The sequence below is a fragment of the Phyllopteryx taeniolatus genome, chromosome 2, assembly GCF_024500385.1.
Source record: "Phyllopteryx taeniolatus isolate TA_2022b chromosome 2, UOR_Ptae_1.2, whole genome shotgun sequence".
Taxonomy (NCBI): domain Eukaryota; kingdom Metazoa; phylum Chordata; class Actinopteri; order Syngnathiformes; family Syngnathidae; genus Phyllopteryx; species Phyllopteryx taeniolatus.
In genome coordinates, this window is record NC_084503.1 from 33,510,281 (window position 1) to 33,524,620 (window position 14,340).

Below are 14,340 nucleotides of genomic sequence, written 5' to 3' on the forward strand. Positions count from 1 at the left end.
TTGTTTCATTACAAATCCATTGTGGTGGTGTTTAGAGACAAAAAGATGAGAACTGTGCCAATGTCCCAATATTTATGACTGACTGACTTTAGTTGAATAAAACAAAACATGTTTTTGCAAAACATGCAAAACAAACACACAGGAAAGGGTTAAGAAATTTTCTTTTGAATTTATTTTTATTTGTGTGTGTGCATGTGCATTTGTATTAGGATGTCCTCATGTCATGATAACCCCATATGAATCCCCTCAGGTGTTAGTGAATCATCCTCCAAACAGCCATTAAAAACTCAGTAAAGGGCTTTGAGATCACACTCAATGCCACACAACTGGCGTCTTTTTCTTCACCGAACAGTGCACACACACACACACACACACACACACAGCCTCACAAACGGCACTACTGTAGATGGCAGTCGTGTTGGATAATTGTCTCGCTGAGCTGTTTGGCATTTTACGTCAGTGAATAATAATGGTGTGTTTGTGTTATAAGAATAAAAAGTCTTTATTGTCATCATATGGGCAGACACAACAATTTTGAAAGTTTAAAGAGCTTTGGAACAAATTAGCTCCATCCTGTCAACCTGTCTGCTAGTTTGTGTGTTTTGCTGCTGGTTATCTTGTCTTTGCCTGCTAGTGAGTCAAGACCAGATCCAGAATCCATTCACATTAGAGTGAAGCCTCCAAATTTCAACACTATGTAAAGACAAAAATGACAAACTTCTTGTTACACTTCATTGACAGTTAAGAATCTTGCAATTCATGAAGTTAGCTTATCTTCAAAGTCTATGAGGTTTTTTTTTTTATTTCACTTAAGGTTCATGAGCTTTTACTATACAAAGGTTAACTTTATTTAACACTTATTATAGTTCATGTTAAAATGTTCCTTAAAGTTGGCATGTACAGTTCATAAAGGTTTCATGATGGCGGCAGTTGGATCTTGGATTAATTCAGTTTCCTTTATTCATGCAAAATTAAATGTTTGAGAAGTTACCGAATCTGAGGTAAACCTGCTTCCGGAACAGATTGTGTTCCACATTTGAGATTCCATGGTATCAGGGCAGAAATTGTGCTCTGACTTCATCTCACTAAAGTGTTCACTTTGTGTGCATGCATTTATTGTCAACCAATATTTGGAGTCCAAACTTTACTATTGTTGCTGAATTTTAATCAGTTAAACAGCCAGTAACAGCATGATTGGTGTTGGTCCACAAGCACGTACAATTAATTAGTTATATTTGTTTATAATTAGCATGTATTATATGGCTGTCGTGTGAGTGAAAGTCGAAGCATGGCGCGCTAGCTAATTGGCCTGCAAATGAAAAAATCCACTCAGGCACAATCGGACAGCTCAGAAAAGAAGACCCTACAAATTAATAATCTAAAACACACGCATGCACAGAAGTTAGTCTCACAGCACTGTGCTCGATACTCTTGGGAAATTAATTACCATGCAGCGCACACAAAACACACACACGCAGAGACATGCTGAGGTAGGCCTAATTAGGCATCTGATACACTTTAAAAAAAAAAAAAACACTGTCGTTAAGTGCACACTTTTTAGGCACTTACATATTAATCCTGAAACCCAATGTCCATTGCATTTGTTTTCTCGTGCTTTCTTTCAGCGCCCCTTAATTTCTCAAAGCCCTGCTATTTATAAAAAAATAAAATCAAATTGCAATCAAAACACTACTAATTGTTTCGCTGTACAGATTGAACAATTGAAGACTGAGGCAGGGTGATAGTGTCCTTTAAAATTCAATGTTGGTAATGAAAGCCTTCTAATGTTATTCATGAGTTTTCATACTGTGCCAGTGTTCCAACCTCGGATCTGCCATCCACAAGACATCCCTTCATAAGGCAGCTGAAGAAGGCAGCAGGAGGGGGAGGAAGGAGGGCGTTGACGTGAGGGAAAGATGAAGATTAAAAGAGAGAATGTTGAGAGGGAGTGTAATAAAGGAAAATGGCCGAAGATGAGAGACGCACCACGTTGAAAATGATAACGGGCTCTGTGTGGAAATATGAAGTGACATATATATGCTCATCAGCAAGTTGAAGCAGTCCAACAGAGTTTATTTCGGTGTTATTTTCTTCTTCTATCTTCTTCTATATTTTTCCTTCTGTTATTGATTAGGTTGTCCTTATTTATACAAACAAACACAAAGCATTCCTGAATGCTGGTCAGCCTCCAATTTCTTCAGATTTTCTATTAAATTCAACAAATTTGACCAATAGGCTCCATTGTTATACTATGAAAACTAACTGTAAAGTCAAAGTTTTCAGTAACTTTGGGGATTTCACTGTCATACAAGTGTAAAAGGTTAACAGTTTACTGTTCACTGTAACATTAAATACAACCAATTAGGGGGACATAATACTGTAAAACGGCAAGCTAAGCTATTTAATAGGTGGAAATTAATATTACCTTTGTGCCTGAAACTCTACCTTCTGCACTGAAGTATTACAGCTATACAGTTTTTAACAAGACAAGCTTACTCATATGTATTTAACCCAACCTAGAAAAAACTTCCAGACTTTCAATCTTGAGGCGATATAATGTCGCAGGGCTCCCGGGGTTACGACACTTTGACAGTTCAGGTATCTAAGAGGGTTAACAGATTTGTTTTCAAGCTATTCTTAACACTTTAAATTGGTTAATAAATAATGCACAAAAACAACAGACATCGTGCGGTCATACCAATCGTATCGATATGTGAAAAAATATGAAATTGAAAGTATTTGGACATTTAGGGTTTCCGTCCGACAGCGACAATGTATTCTTCATCCTCTGGGGAAAAACTACTATTACTGCAGCTTAATGAACAGTTGTACACGTATGTATATATGTCTGTTATCTATATAAAAAACTTTAATGAATGAAAAATGAAATAATAAAATGTATTGTATGTGTATGTAAAATGCATTGCTTTCCTCCCAATTATTTCATTATTTCTGTATTTGAATTATAAATTTGGAGGTAAATGACTAAAGCTAATTGCAAACATTAATTTACAGAATAACTATAAATTCCATTTCTGACTTGGTTGCTCGGTTACACCTTTATCTCCTGTTAATCATGTTTAACATGAAAGAGGAATTGATTTTCCTTATTAAATGTCTTCCGAGTGACACCTGCTCGTTTTTTTTTTTGTTCTCACAGTGGTGTCGATTCCTGCAGACACAACACATTTACCTCACAGCAACATGACAGTCAATAGGGTAACACCATTCTCTGAGGGGAGAGCTGGCTTTAGTATTACATATTTGTCAATTTATTATTCCATAGGTGGTTCGTTTCCTACGTGGTCTATAGTGTTGGCTGAAACATTTCCCCCCAAAATGTTGTGATCAACATCAGTCTTCCTGTTTGTGTTAAAGATGGTGGAATTTCCTGCCGCCGCTGCCGGCTTGTGATGTGACTAGACGTAAAGTGTGTAACTTAAGTGAGGGGTTCTGCTGAAGCCGAGCAGAGCGCAGCTGAGTTTGGGTCTGTCTCAGCTCGCTATCTGTTGTTATTATTGCCTTGTGTCTCACGTTGCCGCCGTGGGTTTTTTAAACCGTGGGTGGCTTCTCAAGTTTCTGCTCCATCTCAGTTTGACAAGAATAGCTATGTTTTCAATAACCTTCAGCCCAGCATAGGCCTATAAATTTGAGATTGGAATGGGGGGCGGGGGGTGAAGGATGGTGATAAGTGACACTCTGAGGGGCAGAAAATGGTGTTGTTTTGGTTCCTTTTCATAGACTCTTGGAGCCAAATACAGCACTCGAGTTGAGTCCCACACCGATAGGCCCACAGAGGGAATGCTGAAGTTGTATGGCTAATGTTGGCATGCAAGAATGAAGATTTTTTTTTCTTCATATTATATTGTCGTTTAGCCCATGTGCTGTATTTATGACTTTTCAAAAACATGTACTTTAGGTACAATCAAATAAAGTTAAGACCATTTTTTTTATTCGCCTCTATACTGTCTATCTGTTAAAAATGATTAATATAATTGGTTGTGGCGGCACGGTGGCCGACTGGTTAGAGCGTCAGCCTCACAGTTCTGAGGAGCGGGTTTCAATCCCCGGCCCCGCCTGTGGTGGAGTTTGCATGTTCTCCCCGTGCCTGCGTGGGTTTTCTCCAGCCACTCCGGTTTCCTCCCACATCCCAAAAACATGCATGAATTGAAGACTCAAAATTGCCCGTAGGTGTGAATGTGAGTGCGAATGGTTGTTTGTTTGTATGTGGCCTGCGATTGGCTGGCAACCAGTTCAGGGTGTACCCCGCCTCCTGCCCGATGATAGGCTCCAGCACGCCCGCGACCCTAGTGAGGAGAAGCGGCTCAGAAAATGGATGGATGGATGGATGATTGGTTGTCACTATTTCCCATGACTGATTTTTTTGTTAAACTATATATGATAGCAATAAAATGCAGGGGCAGTTCTGTTTACTTAATAATATAATGAGGTGTTTATATGAATATAGCTTAATATGATTTTCATAACAGCTATCTGAGACAAAACTTAAATACGATGTGGCCTAAGATGAAAATGAGTGACACCCAAATGTACAGTTTGTGTATACAACCAATGGGATGTCTATAATCACAGATTTTAGACATATAATAACTGATTACCTTTACTATTGACTTGTTTATTTTGAGCGCTGTACTCATCTTAGTAGAATCTTACTTGACTATAATTACTGTAGGATGTCTGTTTCTTGTGTGCAGGCGTGAGACATTGCTGCGGTGCTCCCAGTGCAAGATGGCTCGCTACTGCAACATCACATGCCAGGTATAATACTGTAGTGTATACTGTATGAGTATGTTTTCTTCCGAATCTTTTTTGTTGAAATTATTCTACCATACAGAAACAAGGATGGGCTGACCATAAGAAGGAGTGCAAATGTCTGCGGATCATCCTTCCCAGAATTCCTACTGACTCCGTCCGACTGGCTGCAAGACTAATTTTTGCCTTGGTATGCTTTTGGAATCTTTTATTTTCCCCTCACGATTAGTCTTTCAAATTATGACACTGTTTGTCACTACAGTTTGGGGAGTAGATAAATCGACGCTGGTTGGTTTCCATGATTGCAACTCGCCATGATTTTCGCTAGGTTTCTCGTTCAGTCAATATGCACATTTACAAAACACAGCAATTAAAATTAAGAAATATTATCTGGTCATTGCTGTTCAAGTGTAAAAATCTTGTTTCACCCCAATAAATGGCATAATTCTTCTGTAGTGTAAGGTAAACTTATTGATAACTAGAAGCAACGTGACGATTGGCCGCCCACTTTTTGGAATAAAAAAAAAAAATAAATAAATGAATGGGCACTTCTAAAACCTCTAAAATCCTTCATAGCAAATTAACGCAAGAAGAAAAAGAAAAACCATTGATAACTAAAGTACATGACCTATTCTACTACCAACACTACTCTCTTCTCACAAATAATGTTCAATTGCATTATTTAAGTTTTATTTAGTTTTCAGGTAAGTAATTTTTGTAATTTATAGTATAATAATTTTAGTAATTTTGAGAAGTCGACTCGAAATATCGGCCCGTACGAACTTATCGGTGGATACTTTTAACTGCAATTTGTCAGCCGATTGGAAAAGGGGTTCCCCGAGTAGCAGATGAAACGAAAGGGGCGAGGAGTTATGATGAGAAATAATGACATTATAATGTTTTACTCTAATCTGAAGGCATTTTTTGACCAGATTTTTCTATAGGCAAGATCAGCCGAAAAGGTTCCCCAAAAAGGCATTGCCCCCCCCCCCCCCCCCCCCCCCCCCCCCTCCCTCCCAAAAAAACCCACAAAACCTCAGCCGATTTTCAAAATTCTTGGTGTGTTGTACTTAGGTTGAAGTCGCAATTATAGCCAGTCTTAGGATTTGGACAGACTGTAATTTTTGGAAAAGCTTTTTGGTTTTACCAGGTAGACTGTTTATTTTCTGTTAATAGTTTGTTTGGTTTTAATGGACTTCCCTAAGAGATGGATAACTCTCAATCAGAGGTAATGATTTTTATTTAGTTGGTAGTTCATTTCTCCTGTGTTAGTAGCTTTATTGCAGTCATGTTTGGACTTCAACAGAAGAAGACTCAAATGGCCTATCGGTATAACAAGAAATCCTTCTGAGTCCTGAAGATTGGAATAATTTGATGCTGCAAAATGAATGTTTTACATCTTACTCTTGTATCTTCTAGTTAAATCCTGAAAATAGCAGAAGTGAGGAGCTCTACTCGTTAGACGAACATGAATCACGTATGTTTTCCTTAAAAGACATCCATTTTGTGCGTATGTGTTTCTTTTGATACAGCACAAAACAACTGTGTTGTGTGTGTACACAGACCTGATCTGCATGTCTGAGCAGAAGAAACAAGGTCTATCTCAGCTGGCATCCATGCTGGAGTTATACTTAAAAGAGGAAGTGCCTGAACTCGCCCTGGAGATGACTCTGCCAGAGTCCTGCAGACAGCCTCTTGACCTGATAGCAAAGGTGGGCCAATGAAACACAAATACAATGAGTTGTTTGCTTTTGTGCATCTTGCAAACACAGCAACTCATAAAAAGCACTAAACAAGTCCAAAGAGATGTGCCTCTGTGCACAAAGACCCGCAGACCGCAACAAGCCAACTGTTTATCACGTTTAGCATCCACTGCTGTGCTTGGCTTGCACCTCAGCATATGTCCAAGATCGTCCCTGCATCTACGATTCGATCCCCGTGTGTCTGTGTAATCCTAGTACAACCTGGGGTCTGTTCTCACTAGAATTTAAACCACATTTCAAGGACGTGTTTGTCTGTATTGCATCTCTACCTCAGTCTACATGCATGACTAACATGCATGACTCCTCCAAGATTTTATGACTGCAGGCATTGTAATCAACACAAGACTGTGTTTTACTTGCCCCAACACAATGGTTGTATGCTTTGTGTACTAATTGAAAGCAGCCAGGTAAATTAAAGTGTTCTGACGTTAACATGAATGTGGCGAAACGGGCAACAGTCTGCCGCAAGCTACATAATATGGCAGTTCAACACCTGGAAACATAAAGTGCCATAAAAAAAGTATTGGTGCCCTGAAAAAGTATTAGACCCCTTCTCAAATTCTTAGATTTTTGCATACTTTCCCCACTTTAATGTTCAAGATCATCAAACAAATGTAAATATCAGACAAATATAACCCAAGTGACCTTAAAATGTTTTTTTTAAAAAGGTGATTTCAGTTAAAAAGGAAAAAAAAACTATTCAGTTACCTGGCCGTGTGTGAAAAAAGATTAATTGTGGCTAATCCCAATTTTGGGGTAATTTTCACTGATCACACCCAAGCCTGATTACCTCCAGACCTGTTCAATCAAAAAAATCACTTAAACTGAATCTGTCCCGACAAAGTCAAGTCGGCCAAAAGATCTAAAAAAAGCTGCAACAAAATGACACGATCCAGAGAAATTCCGGAACAGTCGAGAAACAAAGTAAGTGACATCTATCAGTCTGGAAAGGGTTACAAAAACAATTTCTAAAGCTTTAGGATTCCAGCGAACCATAGGGAGAGCCATTATCCTCACATGGAGAAAACATGGAACAGTGGTGAACCTTCCCAGGAGTGGCCAGCCTACAAATATTACCTAAGAGAACAGCAATGACTCATCCAGGAGGCCACAAAGGAACTCAGGACAACTTCTAAAAAACTGTAGGCCTCCCTTGCCTCAGTTAAGGTCAGTGGTCATGGCACAACAATAAGGAAGAGACTGGGCTAAAAGGGCATACAGGGCAGAGTTCTAATGCCAAAACCACTGCTGACCAAAAAAAACATAAACGCTTGTCTTACCTTTGCAAAAAAAACATCTGAATGATTCCCAAGACCTTTGTTTGAATATTATATGGACTGACGAGATGAAAGTTGAGCTTTTTGCAACGTGTGTGTCTCGTTGCATCTTGTATAAATGTAGCACAGCATTTCAGAAAAAGAACATACCAACAGTCAAACATGGTGGTGGCAGTGTGATGGTCTTAAACTGCTTTTCTCCTTCAGGACCCGGACAACTAGCTGTGATTGATGGAATCATGACTTTTGCTCTTTAACAGAAAATCCTGAAGGAGGATGTTCAATCATCAGTTTGTGACCTCAAGCTGAAGTGGACTTGGGTTCTGCAGCAGGATAACGATCCAAAACACACCAGCAAGTCCTCTTCTGAATGGCTTAAAAAACAAAAGGAAGGTTTTAGAGTGGCCGAGTCAAAGTCCAGACTTTAATCGGATTGAAATGCAGTGGCATGACCTTCAAAAGGCGGTTCATCCTCGAAAACCCTCAATTTTATGCTAAATTCAAACAATTCTGCGAGGAAGAGTGGCCCAAAATATCTCCACAGAGATGTGAAAGACTCATTGCCAGTTATAGAAAACGCTTGATTTTAGTTGTTGCTGCTGAGGATGGCCTAACCAGTTATTAGGTTCAGGGGGTCATTACTTTTTACACACAGCCAGGTAACTTTGAATAGTTTGTTTTTCCTTAAGAAATGAAATCACCATTTAAAACAGCATTTTAAGTTCACCTGGGTTATAGTTATCTGATATTTACATTTGTTTGCTGATCTTAAACATTAAAGTGGGGAAACTATGCGAAAATATACGAATTTGAGAAGGGGTCCAATACCTTTTCACAGCACTGTATATAATAACATTTTATCTTTAAGTTTTAATACCTGCAGATGTCTAATTATATGGCAAGTAACTTTGTTCAACTTGAGAACTACAGCTCACAGACCTGTTGGTTTGACAGCAGTCTCAGCATGTAGTCTCAACCATATCTCTGAAGATTTTTTTTCCATGTTCTTCCATAATTAGTTAAACATCATGGAGCTAGACGGTAAATGTGCTTTGGCATAATATCTTTGGTGAGATATGGAGAGTTAGTGTTTGGGGAGGGGGGCTTTATTGTGGATTGTGACGGCAGGAGAAGCTGCTGATTAAATGCGCTAAAAGATTCCGATGGGAACTGTGGCGTGTTTGGTGGAGAGGGAGGTGAGGAGTGAACAACACTCTTTAGATTAAAGGGAGAGAGGATGAAGAATGTGTGGGGAGATCACAAGGAGTCGGCGAGCGATTAAAAGAGCAGGAAACCAACCGTGTGTCACAACTGGACATGTAAAAAAGAGAAAATGAGGGATAATATCCTGGTGAGGGTGGCAATTTTTAAAAGGGTTCTGATGGAAAATGAAATGTAGATTATTTATTTATTTTTTTTACTAATTAAAATTTTAAGGAAGATATTTCATTTCCAAGGTACAAAACACAGAGGACCTGATTTACAAAGTTTACCAATAGCGAGCACTAAATTGGGCACGCTGTTGGTGGGTGTGTTTTGCCTGATTTACTAAAATTGCAATCTTTTATTGAGCTCTCAAACTGCGTTTAGCCACTCTAACAGATTGCGTGGGTTTTTTGGCAAAAAGTGTAGAAAAAGGGCTGCAAAACTATACAGTAGACATGAGACAAAAGTTAATAGTTGAAATCTTCCCTGCAAACTGCGTCAGCACAACATTCTCTTTTCATCTTTTTGTGGTGAGTTCAAGTACAGTATACAGTATATGTATAGGACCTCAGATAAGCAAGCGAGTTCTCCTGGGATAAGCCGTTTGTATCCGTGAGCCCACTTTATCAGGGAATTGTGGGTGAAGAGGACTACAGCCCAGCCTGTCATCTCAGTGGTGCTGGTTTTACACACAAAATATCCCGACAGCTTGTATTTAAAAGAGGGTTTTGGACACTTGAAAATTTAGGAGAGCACCACACGCGCAAAATTAATCACTGTCAATCAATCTATTTGGCTGAGTCAGTCAACTGATCTCCACCCAAGGAAGCATGCTTTTGAAACTACTGAGGGCAAAACTTAAGACTGAATGTCCAAAAACAGCTACCACAAAAGTTGCAAGGCATTGCGAAGTATCACAAAGGATGTTCCAGGCATTGAGGATTAACCTACCTATACACTATTGAACGTAGTGTAATTCTTCAGTTCATTAATACATCACTGTTTGATGAGCTACTTTTGAAATTTGTTTAGTTTATTTACTTCTTTTTGTTTTGTAGACGGGTTAATTGTGTCGTGCTTAGAGGCACTATGGACTTACAATTTGTTCTGCCAGCATTCCCAATATTTCTATTAAATCTATGTTGGCATGTTTCATGTCTCGTAAGTATGTATCCTCCCTCCTGTCGAGAACCACCACACGCTGATGTTTTTGCTGGTCAGTCGTACAAATCCCACCAACCCACATAGCCCCATTCATGTGTTTATCTCTCAGAGCTTCCACACCATATAATCCTATTACTGAAGCTGTGAAGATTCTGCTGGTGCTGTAACTTCCGTAAAGCACTTGTGTTACACTCACAGTGTGTAAAGTGTGTGTATGTGGAGTCATAGGCATTGTACTCTAAGTGTTTAAGGCTATTCATAGACCATTTAAGGCATTTAATGTCACTCCGCCTCTTGTTTCTCGACATGGAGAGAAGAGCCAGTCTAAATCCTCTTATCAGGAGCATTGAATGGTGCCATGTTTTTATTGCACCTCACAAGTAATGTCATCTTTTTTTAATGCTGAATGCTATTCTCCAACAAAAACATGCTACACACTAAAAGTTCTGATAGCAAATTAGAGCAATTTCTGTTGGTCCAATGGATTATCAGAGAATAGAACACAACCCCACAAATTTGTAGTGTCTAACTCTTACCTAACTTTGTCTAAGTCCAAACACTTTGGTTCTTGGACAGACAAGATGGACAAAAAAAAGACAAGAAAATCTGTGTCACTGATAGAATGACGTTGCTTATTTAACACTTACTAGGCATCCATTCAAATGCACTAATCCATGTACTGCTCAGAGTCTCTGGGGGCATATTTACATTGATATCTGGGGATTGCCATATCGGATATTCTGTGATGTTTTTTGGGATATTCTCTAATGTTTTAATCTCTTTCTTTGGCATTTCATCTCAGCAAGAGCATCTCTCTGCATTAATGTCTGAGGCCTAATGTGTCGTGTTCTCATTTCAGTTGCAAGAAATTGTAATTATTAATCAGCAGTGGCTTTAGCAGGGATGCTCAGACTTCCCTCTCCCCAGCCACTTCCTCCAGCTCTTCCGAGGCGTTCCCAGGCCATCCGAGAGACATAGTCTCTCCAGCGTGTCTTAGGTCGTCCCCGGGGTCTCCTCCCGATGGGACGTGCCCGGAACACCTCACCGGGGAGGCGTCCGGGAGGCATACGAATCAGATGCCCCAGCCACCTCATCTGGCTCCTCTCGATGTGGAGGAGCAGCGGCTCTACTCTGAGATCCTCCCGGATGACCGAGCTTCTCACCCTATCTCTAAGGGAGAGCCCGGACATCCTGCGGAGGAAACTCATTTCAGCCTGTATCCGGGATCTTGTTCTTTCGGTCACGACCCACAGTTCGAGACCATAGGTGAGGGTAGGAACGTAGATCGACCGGTAAATCGAGAGCTTCGCCTTTCGGCTTAGCTCCTTCTTTACCACAACGGACCGATACAAAGTCTGCATCACTGCAGATGCTGCACCGATCCGCTTGTTGATCTCCCGTTCCATTCTTCCCTCTCTCGTGAACAAGACCCAAAGATACTTGAACTCCTCCACTTGGGGCAGGATCTCATCCCCGACCTGGAGAGGGCACGCCACCCTTTTCCGACTGAGGACCATGGTCTCAGATTTGGAGGTGCTGATTATTAATCCATGAAAATAATATACTTGCAGAGATGGAATGTGTGGCGCCTCCTTCAGTTAAAACAAGGTGAACATCTTATGCTTCTGATGATTTTTATTTTTTATTTTAGTGAACTAAAAAACATGAACTTGTTAATAATTGGCCTTGAGAAGTCAGCTGTGCTCAGCTTCAATCTCTCATCTCTCTTTCTTGCTCGCTCCCTCTCCTTTACTGTCAGTGAGGCATCGACAAGTAGTAAAGTTTTGGAAAAAAACAACACGGACATCACAACTTACACCAATACAGGCTTGTTTGACTTGGGAGATTCCACTTAATTTGTTGAACACATCAGATCAGGCTATGCTTCTTATATGCTCATTATTTTCTTTCCTCGGATCTAATACACAGTACTTTATATGATAAAACACAACCTCCTTTTAGCTGCTAACATTGTATATCTAAGCCAATGGCTCATTGATTGTAGAAGTGACAAATATTCAAGTCTTGACTTGGGTCATAGTGCCCTTCTCTTTGTAGGTTTCCTGACATTGTTCTTCTACACTCTCTGACACGACTCATTACTTTCCTGTTGGGCTCTTTGACAGGTTGGCGCAGTGATGGTTCTTTACGACTGCCGATCTGCATATCTTTTTTTCTGAAAAGCTACCGGACTGAATCTATTGGTGTGTCTGACTCCCTGCTCTGTGCACCACCAGTATATGTCTCCCATTAAAAATTGATGTAGCCTGTATTTTTCAGCAGTGCAAATTGTGGATCCACCGCTGAAAGATGTGTCTCGTGCTTTCCAAATTGTTAACTGCAGTGACTGGCATGCAACACAACTCTCTGCGGTAGAATCATCACACACGTAATTTGGAGGCCATGCTTGCCAACAATGGGATGAATTGACTTCCTGTGGGTGGTTTCCATAGTAACTGGCCAAAACAATTACCTCAGGCATATTTACATGAGCTATTTCAAATACTGTGTTTATAGTCTAGCTGTGAACAATAATGTGCAAAGAGGAAGTTGTAAATGGTGTTTGGCCACCATTGGGGGGCACTGTGATTGCATGCACCGGTTTGTTCTGTTGGTGAGAAGAAGTGCAGAAGTCTCTGGGTTTTTGCAGATTCTTGATTATCGCTTTTATATTCCAGCTTTCCAGGGCATCCCTACAATATCCATTGTCATTCCCTCCTCATTAGTTATCGCAACACACACACACACACCTACCTCTACAATCTATCGATCAACAAACTGTATTGTAAGTGTTTTTCATACAGAAAAACTGCGATGTGACGCTATATATCTTAGTGTGGTATAAAACAGTCTACCGTATGATATAACCCTCTATCGTTTATATTGTTGTCGTTTTTTATGTGTGGGGTATTGGGTTATCTGTGTTGCTACACTAATGTAGTGTCCGAGGGAGTAACACAGCAGTCGCTTTTTTTTCCCACATAAAATATGTTCTGTAAATAAATGGAGAAAAGATCTGAGAAAATGTATTAAAATTTTGTCATTTTAAGGAAAAATATTATAATTCTGATCTGGATATATATTTTTATCAGGATATAAAATTACTAGGCTTTACACGATCAGAATTTTTGGGACCGATCAACAATTTAAAAAAAAAAAAAAAAACAACCGCTCAAGATGGAGCAATGTGTCTATTTAAATGAGTTGTTCATTTACTGTATATACTTGTGTACTGTATACACACCCTATGCGTAGCTTCAAAAATATCTTGTCAGGTCATGTATTCTAATCAGTCAGGTCAAACCAACATCACAACATGACAGAAATAATGGGTGCTAACTTACTGTAATTAAATTATTGTAATTAAGAAAAGTCATTAGTGCGGCAAAACAGACAACATGCTTGCTCAACCCTCTTCTTGGGAAACTGTTTTTAATCTTAGGACCTTCAATCTTAAATATTATCAATGTAACCCTCTCTAACGCTGTACCCACAGCTTTCAAGAAATCTGTTATTCAACCCTTACTCAGAAGACCCAACCTTGACCCTGAGAGTCTTTACAATTACAGTGTCAAATCTCCCATTTATTAAAAAAAATAAAATAAAAAATCTTGAAAAATTTGTAGTACAGGCGGCACAGTGGTTAGCACGTCTGCCGCATGTCCTCCCCGAGCCTGCGGGGGTTTTCTCTGGGTACGGTTTCCTCCCACATCCCAAAAACATGAGTGGTAGGTTGATTGAAGACTCTAAATTGCCTGTAGGTGTGAATGTGAGTCCGAATGGTTGTTTTTGTTTATATGTGCTCTGCGATTGGCTGGCGACCAGTTTAAATGGTGTTTGGCCACCATTAGGGGGCACTGTGATTGCATGCACCGGTTTGTTCTGTTGGTGAGAAGAAGTGCAGAAGTCTCTGGGTTTTTGCAAATTCTTGATTATCGCTTTTGTATCCCAGCTTTCCAGGGCATCCCTACAATATCCATTGTCATTCCCTCCTCATTAGTTATCGCAACACACACACACACACACACCTACCTCTTCAATCAATCGATCAACAAACTGTATTGTAAGTGTTTTTCATACAGAAAATAATGCAACTCAAAGCACTTTACATGAATTAAAAAATATATAATTAATAATAAATAAATCAACCCCACTCA

The 14,340-nt window shown here is 39.7% G+C and overlaps 1 protein-coding gene across 6 annotated transcripts in view; it reads left to right on the forward strand.

Moving 5' to 3' along the window:
- Positions 1-14,340, forward strand: part of smyd3 (SET and MYND domain containing 3) — a 112,454-nt gene that overhangs the window by 5,075 nt on the left and 93,039 nt on the right. For all 6 annotated transcript variants that reach the window (XR_009787440.1, XR_009787441.1, XM_061765824.1 and 3 more), the window contains exons 2-5: positions 4,716-4,779; positions 4,856-4,963; positions 6,193-6,250; positions 6,337-6,485. Coding sequence is in view for 4 of the 6 variants with exons in the window: in XM_061765824.1 (XP_061621808.1) it covers positions 4,716-4,779; positions 4,856-4,963; positions 6,193-6,250; positions 6,337-6,485 (379 nt within the window). In the remaining 2 variants the exon portion in view is untranslated. The remainder of the gene's footprint in view (positions 1-4,715; positions 4,780-4,855; positions 4,964-6,192; positions 6,251-6,336; positions 6,486-14,340) is intronic.